Consider the following 20,139-nt stretch of genomic DNA (forward strand, 5'->3'; position numbering starts at 1 on the left):
TCTCTAGTTGCTATGGCTTCCTGGGGGCCTAATGAAAGCCCCAGGTCCGCCATCTTTGTACACCTATTCCCCCTAGTGCATAGTAAAAAAATAAATAAATAAACATAATTGGTATCGCCGCGTCCGTAAAAGTCTGAACTATTACAATATATCATTATTTAACCCGCACGATGAACGCCGTAACCTAACCTCCCACAAAAAAATGAAAAAAAAAGTGATCAAACCGTCGCATATACACCAAAATGGTATTATTAAAAACTAAAGCTTATCCCGCACAAAATAATCCCTCATACCACTTAATCGGCAGAAAAATAAAATAGTTAGGGCTCTCGGAATTTGGCGACACAAAATAAATTTTCTTTTTTGCACTTAGATTTTTACTTGTAAAAGTAGTAAAATATAGAAAAAACTATATATATTTGGTATCGCCACAATCGTATTGACCCACAGAATAAAGTTAACATGTTGTTTTAATTGCACAGTGAATTCCGTAAAAGCGACGCGCAAAAACCCATGGAGGAATCACTGTTTTTTAAATTTTCTACCCCACAAATAATTTTTTCCCATTTCCTAGTATATTATATGGAAAAATAAATGGTGCTACGAAAAACTACAACTTGTCTCGCAAAAATCAAGCCCTCATAGTACTATATCGACGGAAAAATAAAGACGTTATGGCTTTTGGAAGGTGGGGAGGAAAAAACGAAAATTAAAATCAGAAAGTTGTTTACGACGGGAAGGGGTTAAGGTCGCATTCTGTAAGTAATAATACTTTAAAAGCATCATAAAAGCTGGCATTTGTAAAGGTCTGTTCATAAAAAGAAAGGGGTTGTCTCATGAAGATAACATCTGTTCATAAGCCCTACTAGGGTATAAAGACATCATAGAGGGGATCCGTCTATGAGCCACAACAGGGTGCGGCTAAATAAGAGTTTCTCCCTCTCTGGCGGTCCCGGATTATCAATGTATTACACGGTCGGCCATTCATTAGATTTCCCCTGCAAGGGAAATGTATGGCTAGCAGCAGTTGCAAGGGGAATGTTTGGCAAGCTACAGCTTCCCTGGATATAACTGCGGATTGGCAGAAGTTCCAGAACCCAGACCTATAGTAATCAGCTGATCACTGAGTCGGCTGTCTTAATAGAATGGATTGTATTTTCATTAAAATATTTTTAAGGCAAATGCATAAAAAGTTTCTAGTCCTTTTACCTTTCTCAACCAACCATTTTAAACTGTGTTGGTCAAAGACTTAGGCTTCATGCACACGACCGTAGCCATGTGCACGGCCGTGATTTTCGGGTCGGCCGGCAGCGGACTGTCAGCCGCAAGCCGCCCGAAAATCGCGGGCTATGCACATGACCGCTGCCATTATTTTCAATGAGCCCGCACCGCAGAAAGAACGGACATGCCTTATTACGGCCGTCTTCTGTGGTGCGGGCTCCCAAGCCATGCACAGACTGTAAAAACTACGGTCGTGTGCATGGCCCCATAGAAATGAATGGGGCCGCAATTCTCCCGTGGATTTTCGGGGGAATTGCGGCCGCAAAAGCACGTTCGTGTGCATGGGGCCGTAAACTTATAGTTCAATTTCTGCTAGAATTTTAAACTATAGCCTATATAAGTGTTGCTGGTTTGTAGCACAATCACATTGCATAGTGGCCCATGGTTTATTTGCTAAACATAACTTATGGGAAGACATAAAAAAAAACAAAAGCAGCATGTAACTGACAGATCTTTGAAATCCATATCACCTCAGTTTCCTCAAAGATATGTGACTGAATTGTCGACCAAAAAATAATTAAATTTTTCCCAATAAATAACTCAAAGCAAGCCTACACATCCAGTGATTCAAATGATTAGTTAATCCAGTTTTTTTAAATCCAAGATCAGTGTGTGCACCCTTACTACATTAAAGAGTGTTGTACTTTTGTTTGAAACAATTACTATTCAGTTATCTTGGTTTCCTACATGGGTACTAGATGCCCATTTACAATGCAATTACAATGCAACTATATATGTGAATTCCAGCCCATGTCAAGTTGGTCACAGATTAATTGATTGATTGATTGATTGATTGATTAGAAATAATGTTGTTTATTTTCTCTATTGCTAGGGATACATTTGTACAAAGACTGATTAAGATGTAAATGTAGTTCTTATAAAACTGTATTTCAGACAAAGAAGAAAAAAACAGGAAAGTTTAAAAAACTATAGATCTCTGACACCATTCATTGAACTGCTTATCAATTATTACATACTGATAATAATGACTTTATTATACTTGCTACATTTTCTCAAAAGCAGTTCAAAACTTTTTGAGCATATTCGCTGTCTATAGGTTAAGAAGAGGTATGAGATGTTAAACAAACATGTAAAAAAAAGTATACCTCCGACGGATGCTTCTGACGGATGCCATCTGCCAGACATCCATCAGCTATTTGTCACCCATAGACTCCCATGTTAAAAAGAATATATGTCTCAATCATCCAGCAAAAAAAACCAAAAACCACAACATATACGTGAAAAGTCTTTTAATTGGGGAGTCTATGGGAAGTGAATGGCCGACGGATAGCACCCATCAGTCGCCCATACATTCCCATGTCTCTGGGTGGCACAACATTGTTTTGAATTGGTATCATGACAAATTGTAAAACTAAACGCAATTCAAGAAAAAGTAAGAGCGCACACATTGGTAGCTATAAAACAGTTTTATTACACATGATAAGCTTAGATACACCACCTCACCACATGTCCCTGAAAATTACTTTATAATAAAATAAGTGTTGTCGGCCTGCGACCTGTATCCATAGATACATGAGACATGCCCCCAAGAAAATTTTCCCCGTCATAAACAATAATGTATATATATATATATATATATATATATATACATATAGATATGTGTGCATATATATATATATATATATATATATATATGATAGTATGTCTCTGAATAACACAGCCATGCACCTTCTAAATAATATCGCTATACAAGGGCTAAATAATACCTCCACACCATTACCACACATACAGTAGCTACCACATACAGTGAAGGAAATAAGTATTTGATCCCTTGCTGATTTTGTAAGTTTGCCCACTGTCAAAGACATGAACAGTCTAGACTTTTTAGGCTAGGTTTATTTTACCAGTGAGAGATAGATTATATAAATAAAAAATAAATAAAAATCACATAGTCAAAATTATATATATTTATTTGCATTGTGCACAGAGAAATAAGTAGTTGATCCCCTACCAACCATTAAGAGTTCAGCCTCCTCCAGACCAGTTACACGCTCCAAATCAACTTGGTGCCTGCATTAAAGACAGCTGTCTTACATGGTCACCTGTATAAAAGACTCCTGTCCACAGACTCAATTCATCAGTCTGACTCTAACCTCTACAACATGGGCAAGACCAAAGAGCTTTCTAAGGATGTCAGGGACAAGATCATAGTCCTACACAAGGCTGGAATGGGCTACAAAACCATAAGTAAGACGCTGGGTGAGAAGGAGACAACTGTTGGTGCAATAGTAAGAAAATGGAAGACATACAAAATGACTGTCAATCGACATCGATCTGGGGCTCCATGCAAAATCTCACCTCGTGGAGTATCCTTGATCCTGAGGAAGGTGAGAGCTCAGCCGAAAACTACACGGGGGGAACTTGTTAATGATCTCAAGGCAGCTGGGACCACAGTCACCAAGAAAACCATTGGTAACACATTATGCCGTAATGGATTAAAATCCTGCAGTGCCCGCAAGGTCCCCCTGCTCAAGAAGGCACATGTACATGCTCGTCTGAAGTTTGCAAATGAACATCTGGATGATCCTGAGAGTGATTGGGAGAAGGTGCTGTGGTCAGATGAGACTAAAATTGAGCTCTTTGGCATTAACTCAACTCGCCGTGTTTGGAGGAAGAGAAATGCTGCCTATGCCCCAAAGAACACCGTCCCCACTGTCAAGCATGGAGGTGGAAACATTATGTTTTGGGGGTGTTTCTCTGCTAAGGGCACAGGACTACTTCACCGCATCAATGGGAGAATGGATGAAGCCATGTACCGTCAAATCCTGAGTGACAACCTCCTTCCCTCCACCAGGACATTAAAAATGGCTCATGGCTGGGTCTTCCAGCACGACAATGACCCGAAACATACAGCCAAGGCAACAAAGGAGTGGCTCAAAAAGAAGCACATTAAGGTCATAGAGTGGCCTAGCCAGTCTCCAGACCTTAATCCCATCTAAAACTTATGGAGGGAGCTGAAGATCCGAGTTGCCAAGCGACAGCCTCGAAATCTTAATGATTTACAGATGATCTGCAAAGAGGAGTGGGCCAAAATTGCAACTAACATGTGTGCAAACCTCATCATCAACTACAAAAAATGTCTGACTGCTGTGCTTGCCAACAAGGGTTTTGCCACCAAGTATTAAGTCTTGTTTGCCAAAGGGATCAAATACTTATTTCTCTGTGCACAATGCACATAAATATATATAATTTTGACAATGTGATATTTTTTTTTTTTTTTTTTATATAATCTCTCACTGGTAAAATTAACCTAGCCTAAAAATTCTAGACTGTTCATGTCTTTGACAGTGGGCAAACTTACAAAATCAGCAAGGGATCAAATACTTATTTCCTTCACTGTATTTATTGAATAATGCAACAATACTGGCACTGAATAACATAACCATAGTTTTTCTAAAGAGTACCACTATACTTTTGTTAAATAGTAATAGTAATACCACTATATCATAATATTACTACATAGTGACTGAATAATACATTAATACAGTTATCAAATAATACATCTATACAAGAAATACATAATATTACAACATAATGAACACAATACATTACAAACACCAGTATTACTAATAATATTACTGATCACATACCAGTACTATACTGGTATTCTGCAGAGTATAATCCTGCTGTAGACGTGTAAGTGAATAGAGTACAGGTAAATCCAGTGTTTCACAGGTGAAATCTTCTCTGATTGTAGTCGTTCCCTTTACTTTTTTTCTCCATCCAGCCTAGATCTCCATGATGACTTCTTCCAACCATGACTCGTCTTTGCAGAGTTTGCTGCTCAGATATCTTTGGATATATGCTTTTCCAGCACATCTTTACCATTTCATTGTGCTCAACATAATAATAGTGCCCCACACAGTAATAGTGCACTCCTGAGGATTCCCCTCTCTCCTACAAAAAGTTGTCTCTCTACATGAGAAATACTTTGTGAGAATAGATACCTGGGACAGCGTTGACAACAAAGGATATCCGATTTTTATTCTTTCGCTCCACACAGTAATAGTGACTTCTTAGTACCTCCCATAGTAGTGCCCCCTTTGTCTCACGCAAGTCTTAATAGTAGAGCACAGATATAGACAACACACTGCAAAACATACGTTTTGCAGTGTATTGGATGAATGATCTATCGATCGCATATCTAAGCAATAAATCAAGTAAATATAATTGGTATTGCCGCATCTGTAAAGGTCTGAACTATTAAGATATCCCGTTATTTCACCCACCAGGTAAATGACATAGGAAAAATAAAATTACAATGCCAGAATTGCTGTTTTTTGGTTACCTTGCTTTTCCAAAACAATGGAAAAAAGGGCATTAAAAAGTCATATATATATACCCAAAATAAAAACTACATCTCGCCCCGCAAAAAAACAAAAAAAAAAGTTAGGAGGCTTGGAATAGGTTATTTTTTTTAAACAAAGTGCTTTTATTTTGTAAAAGTAGTAAAAGTAAAAAAATATATATAAATTTAGTATGGTCGTAATTGTATCCACCCACATAATTTACTGCACAGTGAACGCCGCAAAAACGAAACCCCACAAAACTATTTTTAAAAGATTCTCAATGCTTAATTTGGTACATTAAAAAAATACAACTCGTCCCGTAAAAAACAGGCTCTTATTTAGTTATGTCTATGAAAAAAGAAAAAATGGATGGCTTCTTCCAAGACTTTCCAGGTTGAAAAAAAGGGGTTAATCCAATATTATAGGTTGAGTGGGTAAAAATTTATTTTCTGAATGACGGAAATCTTTTCCATCCATCAGAAAAGTATTAGACTTTCCTCTCTAGTGAGAATCATTATTGCTATGACTATAGCGTGTAATGGGTATCGCTAAGGAGGCGGTAAGGAGATTTCTACACTGTAGATTAGTTCGTGATCGGATAGGTACAGTGTAAAATGTATATACTTTATTGATGTTTGTACGTGTGCGAGTGCAACTTAATTGACGCCACAATCTGGTCACTGATAAACACAAAAGCAATAGAAGTAGAAAGGCTCCGTTGACACACTTTCAGAATGCCCCTTTGGGGCTAGCAATAAAAATTCCTTCTCCTTATAAATGAGCGCATTAGTCTGAATTTCCCAAAAGTTTTAGATTTGGCAAATTCCAAAACTTTTGGGATTTGGGGCGCATGATATAGTCCCAGATATATTTCTAGAAGACATCAGAGAGCCAAACACGAGTTTTCATATGGGCCACTTGTGATTCCTGGCAAATTTATTCAGACCGGATCAGACCCGAATAAAATTTTGGAAAATTATCTCTACTCCTTTAAGGTTTTCCAATTCTGTCTATGGAAGTAGTAGTCAGACATAAAATGTGTAGCATCTTAATAGCTCATATTGGGGTACATCTCTACAAGAAACTTTTGGTAAATAACTAGTAATATTCTTTAAGACACACTCATGAATTTTACCTAAACAGAACACATTCTTGACATTTCTGTTATATAAGATCAAGAGAATATTTACTTAAATCCCACTTTCTTTTAGAACTGCAACCATAATACCTATGGACGATACTGTGATTACTGTCTACCAGGCTTTTATGGGAACCCAACCGATGGAACTGATGAAGACTGTCTGCCTTGTGCCTGTCCTATGAGCATAGCTTCCAACAAGTAAGTGTTGAAAATATTTTATAGTATACTCAAAATCAACAACTCAATGTATCCTCCTTCCTCTCCCTCTCTAGTATGCTAGTACAGTTTGTTGCCACTGAAGCCGCAGATCATGCAAAAATACAAATTTGTCTATATATATTGTGAGACAGTGATAGGTAAAGGGAAGGTACATTTCCCCTAGAGTCCTGTTGTATGTGTCTTTGTCTCCAGGGAATGTTTAGTAAAGTGGAAAGCTCAGCCTGCACAAAGCTGGCTAGTTGTAAAAGGACCTGGAGTTGGACTGGGGAAGAGTAGGGTGGCTTCCCAAATCTCTAGTCCAGGGGTCTCAAACTCGGCCGAGTAAGTGGGCCGTATACAGAAAAAATGGGAAGTTGACGGGCCGCATTACTTTCAAATTTGATACAATACAAAATTATTGTTAATCAATTAGTTATTTGAACTACTATTACACTATAATACTACATTACTATAATAATACTACATTACTATAATAATACCGCTAGCTAAAATTTGAGAGAGTTCTCCACGTCCTTATTTCAACAATCCAGTTTTCCAGTTTAAGTGTCGCTAAATGCAGTCCGGCGGCTCAGTTGGCAGTGTTTGGCAGACACACATGTCAAGATTGGGCAGCCACTTTTTAGAGAGTGCCACAGAGTCCTCTGTAGATAATGCCATAGTGCCCTCTGTAGATAATGCCACAGTGCTCTCTGTAGATAATGCCACAGTTCCCTCTGTAGATAATGCCACAGTGCCCTCTGTAGATAATGCCACACATCCCTAGATAATGCCACAGTGCCCTCTGTAGATACTGCCACACACCCACTTGTAGATAATGCCACAGTGCCCTCTGTAGATGCTGCCACACACCTACTTGTAGATAATGCCACAGTGCCCTCTGTAGATGCAGCCACATTGCCCTCTGTAGATGCTGCCACATTGCCCTCTGTAGATACTGCCACAGTGCCCTCTGTTGATATGGTCACAGTGCCCTCTGTAGATAGTGCCACACACTGCCTTCTGTAGGTAATGTCACACACTGCCCTCTGTAGATAATGCCACATTGCCCTCTGTAGATAATGCCACACACAGCCCTCTGTAGATAATGCCACACTGCCCTCGGAAGATAGTGCTACAGTGTTCTCTGTAGATAATGCCACACACTGCCCTCTGTAGATAATGTCACACTGCCCTCTGTAGATAATTCCACACACTGCCCTCTGTAGATAATGCCACACACAGCCCTCTGTAGATAATGCCACACACTGCCCTCTGTAGATAATGCCACACCCTGCTCTCTGTAGATAATGCCACACCCTGCCTTCTGTAGATAATGCCACACACTGCCCTCTGTAGATACTGCCACACACAGCCCTCTGTAGATAGTGTCACACAGTGCCCTCTGTAGATAATGCCACACACTGCCCTCAGTAGATAATGCCACACACTGCCCTCTGTAGATAATGCCACACTGCCCTCTGTGGAATGCACACCCTGCCCTCTGTAGATGCCACACCCTGCCCTCTGTAGATGCCCCACCCTGCCCACTGTAAATAATGCCACACACCGCCCTATGTAGATACTGCCACACACTGCCCTCTGTAGATAGTGTCACAGTGCCCTCTGTAGATAATGCCACTGCCCTCTTTAGATAATGTCACACACTGCCCTCTGTAGATAGTGTCACAGTGCCCTCTGTAGATAGTGTCACAGTGTCCTTTGTAGATAATACCACAGTGCCCTCTGTAGTGCCACACTGCCCTCTGTAGATAGTGCCACAAACCACTGTAGTTCATCGCACACAACCCCCCCTATAGATAGTACCACATCCCCCGTATAGCAGTGGAATCCAAAGCCAGAGCATGCCGATGCATTGGCCTGGGATTCCATTGCTGTAGAATGGGCCCAACACACCCCACCCTGCTGACAGTGCCACACGCCCCCTCCATGTTGGTAGCTCCATTGACACTCCCTCCTCGACCAGGGTGTGTAGCGATGTCAAAAGTGGGGTGTTGGTCGCTACTACAGGGGGTTTCCACTTCATGGGACTCTTGGGCCACTGCTCACCAATGCGTTCGCAGTGCGGGAGGACTGATGTCATGAAGGAGTGCTCCTCCTTCTGACCGCTCTATCCTCTCCCCGTGAGTTCACCAATGCGTTCGCATCGCTGGAGGACTGACGTCATGAAGGAGCGCTCCTCCTTCCGACCGCTCTATCCTCTCCCCGTGGGCTCACCAATGCGGTCGCATCGCTGGAGGACTGACGTCATGAAGGAGCGCTCCTCCTTCCGACTGCTTTATCCTCTCCCTGTGAGCTCACCAATGCGTTCGCATCGCCGGAGGACTGATGTCATGAAGGACCGATCCTCCTTCCAAACGCTGACAGCCTCAGGGGCCGCATGCGGCCCACGGGCCGCGTGCTTGAGATCCCTGCTCTAGTCCATCCCTGTCATTATGGCTAGACTGCTGGACAATTAGCTGCACCTGTAGACTGTGCATAAGAAGGTGCAGACATGGGGTTGACTGGTTCACTTAGGGGTCTGACTCCTGAGTCTGGGACGTCGCCTGCTATCTGCGAGTAAAAATCTGTGTTACTAAGTCCCTAGTGCCTGGTAGGAAGGTACCTGGAATAGTTAGGGACTGCATTTGTCTAGTTAGTGCTCAGCCGAGCAGGTTTCTTTTGCCTTTGCCTGAAATGTGAAAGACTTATTTTGTCTCATTTTGGACTATAAAAAGAAAACACAAGCATGCCCTGTTTTGCTGTGTTATTGTCTCTTACCACTGTGAACTCGCTTGCCTCACTCCACTGACGCTAAATCCCTCAGAATTTTTTATATATTTATATATATATATATATATATATATATATATATATATATATACATGTATGTATAATGAAAGCAACATTTTTAGACAATGGTCCAAGCCATATGGACTGAGTGACAGTATTGATAATGCCTCTTAATTTCTCCTCTAGTCTTTATTATCGAGTATTCAGTATAATATGCCCAGCAGAATCAAATATGCATTATATGAACACATGTATGTATCAGGAATTTATGAGGTTTTAGAACATTTAGATTTTATTCAGAAATTCCACATACTGGGTCTGTTATAAAGGAAGAGGTGGTGTTTTGGGATTACATGCCCAGAAAGAAGCTGCCGGGTGAAACTCGAGTCAGGCCACATGTTGCACCTTGGCGTTTGTTCCAATTGATTTTACTTACATGCTCATGTATTGTGGATGTTTGTGAGTATATTAAACTCATGGTTTAACACTATTTGAAGCCGTTACGTTATTATACCATTGGAAGCCGGTATCTTCCCTATATTCCCTTACAAAGCGAGGATTCAGTTTCATCTTAACGAATAACAAAGTTTCTACAATTGCAACATGTTCGACAATCTGGTGACTTCATCTAACCATGAGCTATGTACATCGCCCATCTTACTTTGAATGGAGTGGTGGACACACGTGCCCAGTACTGATGCATTGATTCTCTATGGAACTAATGAAGATAGGCAAGTGCTATACACAGCTATTTCCGTCAGTCCCATAGTGAATGAATAAAGCGAAAGTGCGCACGCATGTCCACTACTTTATTCAAATGGAGACATGTGACCCTCATTCTTGTGATCGTCGTGGATCACTACAGTCGTATCCACAGCGATCATATATTTATCACCTAATAATAGATTTTTGTAGGACAACTCCTTTAATCCTTAAATCTTAAAGGCTATGTACACCTTTGAGGGTTTGCTGTGTTTTTTTATATATATATATATATATATATATATATTCAGGTCAGTCAGTGTTTGGTGTAACTTTATAATTAGTCTTTATTAAAAATTAGTTTTCGTTTTTGAGATACAGCTGCTCTGTATTATCTATACAGAGCAGCTGTATCTTTTGCTATGACCTGAATCTGTCAGTCTTGCAAACCTGACTGGTTCAGTGTCAGAGTGTCTCTGACACGTAGGATCCACCTGTAATCTTTCACATTTAAATTATGTACTTCGATGTGATAGAGAACAGGTGGATCCTGTATGTCAGACACGCAGGAAACGCTGACACTGAACCCGTCAGTGTCAGGATTTAGCACTGCATACAGCCAACCATAATAAATTGGGGATGAATCCCCCGACCACAGTAATTTACCACCAACTCCAAAGACCCCCAATCCGCCAAACTACTGCTGCGACATTGCAAAACTGTTCCACAGCAGCCTCCGGTACCTGCGGAAAAAAACAAAAACAACGAGCAACAAAGCGAAATACCAACATTGCCAATACACAGACGAACAAAAACATTTTAGGGATCGAGGGCAGAACAAGCTTTCCTGTGCTGCTAGGTGTAATGGCGGCGTCCTTCCTCTCTGCCACCCTTAAGTATTCTAGCCTCGCCCCACTAACCTCTGCCCCCTAACCACCCCTCCTAACTCCTTAAAGGGAGGGTGTCGCGAAAAAAATAAATTTTAAATCAATTTGCTTTTAGTGTTTTATTTTAAAAAAAAATATTTATTTGTGTGTTTGTGTTTTACTTTTTTTTTTTTTCTAACTTTTTCTTCACTATGGGGGCTGCCATTTTTTTTTTTCATCTCTGGAATGGAAATACGGCATATACATCCCCATAGAGAATGTGAACGGGAGCCGTTCGCATTCACTATGGTGTACGCCGTCTGTGTGGGAACGGCGCATGCGCCGCTCCCACACAGTCCAAATGGAAGGTCTTCGGCCGAGCGACATCCGGCGCCATTTTCTTGTGGACCGGAAGCCGAGGCCGGACAGTAAGATGACTACTTCCCGTCACGGGTTCCGGACATGTGTTCTGAAGCAAGCACTAGGAGCGGAGGGAGCAGACAGAGCGGACGGACCGGATGGAGCGGCGGCGGCAGGAGCAGGTAAGTTATGTTTGTGTATGTTCGTGTTTTAGTGTGTGATTACCACTGTATGTAAGCCTACTACACTGTGTATTCGCTCAAAAAATGGCGGCACACAGTGTAGGAGGTTTGAAGATTCAATCCCCTCCTTTCGCCTGGCACTAGCCAGGATAAGGGAGGGGGGATTCTGTGAGCTCACTAGAGCGTGTGTGTTTACACCAAATTTGCAGCATAAAGCAATGTGGTTGCTTTACCACATGCCAATGCTGCAATTTTGGGAATTGCTCCCTCTAGTGACCAGCACAGGGAAATGTTATAAATTAGAATCTAATTTATAATATTTCCTGACTTGTGAAAAAATTAAAAAAATTATAATAATGTCTAATCATGTATACACTAACTGTTTAACTAAAAAAAAAATGTTCTAGCGACGCATTCCCTTTAACTCCTTCCCTGCCTACATCCCTGATCATGGTGGCCTCCCCCTAGGGCATTCTGCCGGGTCCAGCCTGTACTGAACCAGAAGTCCAGGACATTTGTAAAATCCTGGGAGAAACAGGGAAAGATTCAGACTATGAGACCGCTATGAACAGATTGAGTGAGTACTTTGGCCCAAAGAAAAACATTCCATTTGAAAGATATCAGTTTAGACAGGCCATACAAGAAATCGGGGAAACCATTGACAGTTATGTGACCTGGTTAAAATATCTTGCAAAGTCTTGTGATTTTGGAGCAGTAACTGAAGAAATAATCAGAGATCAGGTTATTGAGAAATGCACCGCCTTGCACCTCAGAAGGAGATTGCTGAGAGAATCTGACACTTCCCAGTCTGCAGGAGATTGCAAGAACTATTGAACTGTCGGAGTTACAGGCTTTGCATATTGAAAAGAAAGAGTCTACCTCAGTTAATGCCTTGTCTAAACCTGCCTACTATCATAGGAACTTCAGGAGTGGGAAAGCACATGTTCCAAAGAGAGCAAGTTCTGCAAACTGCAATAAATGTGGCAGAGAGGGGCACGTGAGTCAGGACTGCCCTGTGGTACAGAATAAAACGTGCTGGGCTTGTGGAAAGATGGGTCACTTTGCAACTGTATGCAAAAGTGCAGCCTCAGAAAATCAAAGTACAAACAGGGTTAAAGCACAAGAGGAGAATGCAAAAGTAAATAGTATGTCTACAGGTGCAGAGACGACATCAGACTGTGAATTTATCTTCTCCCTGTTCTCACTGGAGGCTGGGACACTAACGATTAAGATTGGGGACACAGATTTTAAAGTCCTGATTGATTCTGGAGCTACTTGCAATGTTATGGACTTAGCTTCTTGGGACATTCTGAAAAGCAGAGAAAAGCACATTAAGTTGTGCAGCACCAACAAGCAGATTTATGCTGGGTTCACACACCCTATTTACGGACGTAATTCAGGCATTTTAACCTCGAATTACGTCCGAAAATACGGCTCCAAAGCGCCGGCAAACATCTGCCCATTCATTTGAATGGGTTTTACGATGTTCTGTGCCGACGGTCATTTTTTTTACGCGCCACTGTCAAAAGACGGCGTAAAGAAGACGCCGGCGTCAAAGAAGTGCCTGTCACTTCTTGGGACGTAATTGGAGCCGTTTTCCATTGACTCCATAGAAAAACAGCTCCAATTACGTTCGTAATGGATGCTGCGAAACACGCCTGCACTTGCCATTACGTCTGAAATTCAGGAGCTGTTTTCTCCTGAAAACAGCTCCGTAATTTCAGGCGTATCGGACGTGTACGTGTGACCATACCCTCATACTTATGGCTCCAATGATCCACTGCAGCTTAAAGGCAAATTATACACCTCTGACCAAACACATGGGACTGGATCTGCCTTGTGGACTGAATTCTTTGTGGTTGATGGATATGGTTCCCCTCTGCTTGGCCGCAAAACAGCTATGGAACTAGGGGTCCTAAGGATTGGCCCTGATGCAAACAATGCAGAGATCAACATGCTGTCTCATTCTATCCATAAATTGAAAGAGGAATTTAAAGACTGTTTTTCTGGGTTTGGAAAGTTGAAGGATTTCCAGTTAGAGCTTCACATTTACCCACATGTAAAGGCTGTTGCACAGCCAACACGCAGGCTCCCATACAGTCTAAGGGCCCCTGTGGAGCAGAAGCTTGCTGAATTACTGGAACTTGATATCCTTGAACCAGTGGAGGGACCTACTCCCTGGGTGTCGCCTTTAGTTGTTGTACCAAAGGGAAATGACATTCGGATCTGTGTAGATATGAGATAAGCTAATCAAGCTGTGCTCCGAGAAAGGCACCCAATACCCACTATTGAAGATGTTCTGCATGAGATGAATGGGGCGACTGTGTTCAGTAAATTGGATTTGAAATGGGGCTATCATGAAATTGAATTGACCCCAGCTTCTAGGGTACTTACAACGTTTGCAAGCCATAAAGGTCTCTTCAGATATAAGCGTCTGATGTTTGGAGTATGCTCAGCACCAGAGGCCTATCAACATGTCATCCAACAAGTGCTACATGGTTGTGAAGGAACACACAATATTTCCGATCATTGTGTGGGGAAAAACCACACAGGAGCATGATGAGCGTCTTCGTGCAGTGCTTGAATGCTTAAAGGAGAAAGGTTTAACGCTCAATGACACAAAGTGCAAATTTCAAATGAATAAAATGACTTTCATGGGCCATGTACTGTCAGACAAAGGTATTGGTCCAGAGGACAGTAAGATCAAGGCCGTCTCAGATGCCAGGAATCCTGAAACCCCTGCAGAAGTGCGCAGTTTTCTGGGGTTAGTGAATTACTGTGCAAAGTTTATTCCGGATATGGCAACTGTCAGTGAACCTCTGAGACGGTTAACTCACAAAGCAACCTCATGGAATTGGGGTCCTGCTGAACAAGGTGCATTTAATGAATTAAAGAGACGGCTTACCTGTGCAACAACTTTAGCCTATTTTGATCCTGTTGCACCAACTCAAATCATTGTTGATGCGAGCCCTGTGGGTTTAGGTGCCATCCTAGTTTAGCGGCAACGTGCAGGTGACTACAGACCTGTTCAGTATACAAGCAGATCCCTTACTGATGTCGAGAGACGTTATTGTCAGACTGAAAAAGCCACGGTCATTTGGGGATGTGAAAGATTTCACACATATCTTTATGGCCTTGAATTTGAAATTGTAACAGATCACAAGCCGTTAGAGGTGATATATTCTCCTCGATCAAAACCATCAGCCAGAATTGAAAGATGGGTTCTTCGTCTCTTACCAAATCGCTTTAAAGTGAGATACCGACCAGGGCCTACAAATGCAGCAGATGCACTTTCAAGATTGTCTCAAGCTTCAGCACCATCTCATAACCTAGCAGAGGAATATATCCACTTTGTTGCTGCTAAGGCCATTCCCCATGCATTGCAACCACGGGAGGTCAAAGAATCATGTTTTCAGTACGGGACAGTAGTTCCACGGAGAGGCAGGGACTCCTAGCATCGTACATAACTATGATGCTAGGAGCCCGGCTCCCTGCACTGAGTTCGGTCCGGGACTTCCGGCCGAAATACGTCCGTCCATTACGGACGTTAATGTGCTCGTGTGAACCCAGCCTAAGAAATAGGGTATGTGCACACACACTAATTACGTCTGTAATTGACGGACGTATTTCGGCCGCAAGTAGTGGAAAGAACACAGTGCAGGGAGCCGGGCTCCTAGCATCATACTTATGTACGATGCTAGGAGTCCCTGCTACTCCGTGGAACTGCTGTCCCGTACTGAAAACATGATTACAGTACGGGACAGTAGTTCCACGGAGAGGCAGGGACTCCTAGCGTCGTACATAACTACGATGCTAGGAGCCCGGCTCCCTGCACTGAGTTCGGTCCGGGACTTCCGGCTGAAATAGGTCCGTCCATTACGGACGTTAATGTGCTCGTGTGAACCCAGCCTTAGCTGGAGAATAAGGGTATGTTCACACGACCTATTTTCAAGCATTTTACGCCTCGAATTACGCCTGAAAAAACGCCCCTAATACGCCTACAAACATCTGCCCATTGCCTGCAATGGGTTTTACGATGTTCTGTTCCCACGAGCCTTCATTTTACGCCTCGCTGTCAAAATACGGCGCGTAAAATGACGGCTCGTCAAAAGAAGTGCAGGACAATTCTTGGAACGTTTTTGGAGCCGTTTTCCATAGACTCTATTGAAAACAGCTCCAAAAACGGCTGTAAGAAACGCTGCTCAAAAAATTTCTGAAAATCAGGAGCTTTTTTCCCTTGAATATCTCCGTATTTTCAGACGTTTTTTGTTAAGCGTGTGAACATACCCTAAAGCAGCATCCTGAAGTCTGGGCTTGATAACCTGTGTCATACACTACAGTGGGACTGACGGGTGAAGTGACAGTGAGTCCTGCGTGTCTTTAACACACAGGATCGAGCTGTTATCTATCACATTTAAGTTGTGATACATTTTTGTTAGATTCCGCTGCAGAGTTTATCTTTTAGAAATTTTACAGTGTGTCCTGTGTGTGGGAACAAACCCTGAGGCCAGGATCACACGCACAGTTTTGATGCAGTTTTTGGCAGATTTTTTTTAACCAAACACAGGAGTGGACATAAAAGATAGGAGATGCATCAATCTCTTCTTTAGGCCAGGATCACATACACAGTTTTAAAGCAGTATTTGACTTTTATTTTAGCGAAGCACAGTAGTGGACACAAAAGAAAGGCGATGCATCAGTTATTTCTTTATAAGGCCTTGTTCACAAAGCATTTTGTGTGTGTTTTTGGCGCGTAATTATGGCTCCCATTGACGATGGGAATTAGGCATGCTTTTGGCGCATTTTTTGGTGCGTTTTACGCGCCAAAGAATAGACCTGACGCTTCTTCTTTTACACAATGGCTTTTTTAAACTTGTGCGTGAAAAAAAAGCTTCGTATGCACTACTACTATGACGCATTTTTGACGCGTTATAAAGCAAGTGTTTTTTACGCGCATTTGACGTGTTTTCAGAGCGTAAAACGCATAAAAAATTCATCTAATACACACCATTTGCACAAGGCGTTACTCTCCTTCCTTTTGGGTCCACTCCTGGCTTTAGTTAAAAAAAAATATCCAAAAACTGCATCAAAACCGTGTGTGATCTTGGTCTTATACCTTCACTTCCACTTTTGGATTTAGCTAAAAATTCTGACCCAAAAACTGCACCAAAACTGCATCCAAACTGTGTGTGTGATCCAGGCCTAAAAACCCCTTGAAATGTATGCAGTTATGTTCTTGAATACACTGCAAAAAATTGTGTGTGATGGATGTGACTTACAAACGTGCTTGTTTTTGCATGTAATATTTTTCCTAATTTTCTTATCCAAACAAAAAGACTAAACTAGGGAATTATAAATAATAAATGGCACAGAATATGATATCTAAGAAGAGCAAACATTTATTTTTCATTATTATGTTTGTCAAACCCAAATGGATTGATTTACGTCCTAGACATTGCTGAAAGGGTGCACTGACCTGCATTACCAATGAAAAGAACAGCTGCAAGTGCCCTGTAAACGTTGCTAAATGGCCAAATTAAATGATTATCTTTAACCTCTACCATACATAACAATAACATTTCATATTTTGCGGCTAATGCATTTCTATAGTCAATGATCCAAATAAAAAATGTCAGGCTTTAGAAATCTGTCTGAGATACTGTTTTTGCTTTACCAGCTGGGTAGCAAACCGCTAAGTAGTGCATCCAATGTATCTCTATGAATTTTTTTTTTGGGGAAAGTTTTTATTAAGTTCGTACTGTACATAAGTAATAATGAAGTATTATCTATATTAGTAAGTAATAATAAGTAATAAGTAAGATCACCCCAAGTGGAAATGGAGCGTTACCTTAGGTTGTTTATTGTTCAAGATGACCTAGTGTGCCAGCAATATCCCTGGTCACGTACCGTGTGGTGTATTGAAAAGGAGTCATTAGTTGCTTAACTTCCTGGGGCTGAAAATTTTTGCAAATAAATGTCTTCCATTTCTGGAAAAATTTTGAGGCCTGTGCCTCCGCCACCCTCTTGGGTCTCTAGTCTATTCATACAAATAAATATTTTCATCTGTATTATAGCTTCAGTTAATGTCGGTATCTGTGGCTGAAGCCAGTGAGCTAGTATACATCTTTCGGCTATCAACAATAGAGCATGTAAGGCCTGCCGGGAATGGTAAGTGTCTGGCAATGCATGAAACAGAGGTAACAGATTATTTTTAAAAGTTATCCCCCCATGTGTCTCCTATCAATGCCAAGATTTCAACACAGTATTATTTTATATTAGGGCTGCACCACTTTCTATGAAATAGATCAGTTTTTGAGGTATTGCTTCTCGGGCAGTGGCGTAACTACCGCTGTAGCAGCCATATCGGCTGCTACGGTGCCCGCAGTATGAGGGGGCTAGTGTTGGCCGCCGTCGCGGCCCCCCCCCTTACTCGGTGGTGCCGCTAGCATCTCCTATTGCTGCTACAGCGGTAGCGAAGCCACATTCAATAGTATCTGTGTCCTTGGGACGCAGATACTATTGAACACTATGGCAGAGCAGGGAGGCCTCTCCCCACTCTGCCATTAAAGGGCATATCCCCCAAAACACATGTATCCCCCGAATTTACAGAGACAGTCCCGGCAAATTACTGTCCCGGGACTTGTCCCGGCAACTGCTACGTTCAATTGTATCTGCGTCCTCAGGATGCAGATACAATTGAATGCTATGGCAGAGCAAGAAACTATCCACTTCCTGCTCTGCCATTCACTCCTGGAGCGAAATCCCCAGCCGAAGCGTTACCAACACCCTGGCCCGGGGATTCTGCTGCAGGAGGTGCAACTGACATCACTGCCCTTATATGGACAGTAAAGTCAGGGCTCTCTCGATGCGCGAAATTCCTTGCCAAGGCATCAGCAACGCTTTGGCCCAGGATTCCGGCGCTCCAGGAGTAGCTCATGACTTCACTGTTCATATAAGGGCAGTGACATCAGGGGCACCTCCTGCAGCAGAATCACCGACCAGAGCGTTGACGACGTCTGGCCGGGGATTCCGCTCATAGAGGGAACCACTGACGACATCACTGTCCATATATGGAGCCACAATGGCTCTATCTATAGGGACAGGGAGGGGGTGGGGGCTATCTTCAGGGGGAGTATGTGGCACTATATACAGGGGAAGTATGTGGCATTATCTACAGGGGAAGTATGTGGCACTATTTACAGGGGAAGTATGTGGCACTATCTACAGGGGAAGTATGTGGCACTATCTACAGGGGGGTATGTGTTATCATCTACAGAGGGCTGTGTGTGACATCATCTACAGGGAGCTTCTGTGCATGTGTGACCGGCGCGCCATTCATTTCTATGGAGCAGTCGGACACACAAGCCAGACACAGACCCCGGAAGTCCCATTGAGCACTTCGGCGGACTTTTGGTTTCCCGTTCTCCTTATCGCTGGGGGACCCATCGGTCGGACCACCAGCGATCACACATGTATCCCCTATCCTGTGGATAGGGGATACATGTGTTTTGTGGGACAATCCCTTTAACTAGGCTACAGATCGATTTATTTATGTTTTTAAATGTATTTCTTTATTTTTTATTTTGGGGGGGGGTTGGGGCTGTATGGTGCTATCTACAGAAGGGGGCCTATATGGCACTATCTACAGGAGAGGGGGGCTGTATGGTGTTATCTACAGGGGGGGGCTGTATGGCGCTATCTACAGGAGGGGGCTTTATAGCACAATCTACAGGGGGGCTGTATGGCACTATCTACAGGGGGCACTATTTACAAGGGGGCGCTGTGTGGTAGAATCTACAGGGGGGCACTATCTACAAGGGGGGCTGTTTGTGGCACCCAGGGGATAGGGGAAGTCAAAAGTTTGCTATGGTGCCCCATCTTTCCTAGTTACGCCCCTGATCTCGAGCATGCTACCAGTCTATCTGGGTAGTTGGGGTGCGGAGGAATGTTAAACCCATATATTGCTTTATGAAGGAATTTAAGATGGGATTCCCTCCATAGTTCACATTTGAAAGCCTTCCTCACTTTAGCCCATCACTCTAATAGCTTTTGAGATAATTCCCGGTACGGGACATCAGCACTCCACATTTTGAACATGGAAGTTGCCATGGCCTTTGCTTGTCCGTCTCTTATTTTACAGTAAATAAGTGACAAATTAGGTTTTAGTGACCAGGTTTATGATTAGAAGATCTAAGGTATTTCCCACGCATTCTGATGAAATATTTCTGAGCTTCAAATTCAGGAAGGATATCTACTGATAATATGCCAGATGATGGTGTGATGGAATTTAGTGATTTTTTTTAACTGCA

At 42.4% G+C, this 20,139-nt stretch overlaps 1 protein-coding gene across 1 annotated transcript in view; it reads left to right on the top strand.

Annotated features, from left to right (window-relative positions):
* Positions 1–20,139, top strand: part of LAMA2 (laminin subunit alpha 2) — an 852,154-nt gene that overhangs the window by 448,241 nt on the left and 383,774 nt on the right. Inside the window, exon 18 of the mRNA XM_075863715.1 lies at positions 6,803–6,930. Within this exon, the coding sequence (XP_075719830.1) occupies positions 6,803–6,930 (128 nt within the window). The remainder of the gene's footprint in view (positions 1–6,802; positions 6,931–20,139) is intronic.

This window comes from Rhinoderma darwinii, chromosome 4, assembly GCF_050947455.1.
Source record: "Rhinoderma darwinii isolate aRhiDar2 chromosome 4, aRhiDar2.hap1, whole genome shotgun sequence".
Classification (NCBI taxonomy): domain Eukaryota; kingdom Metazoa; phylum Chordata; class Amphibia; order Anura; family Rhinodermatidae; genus Rhinoderma; species Rhinoderma darwinii.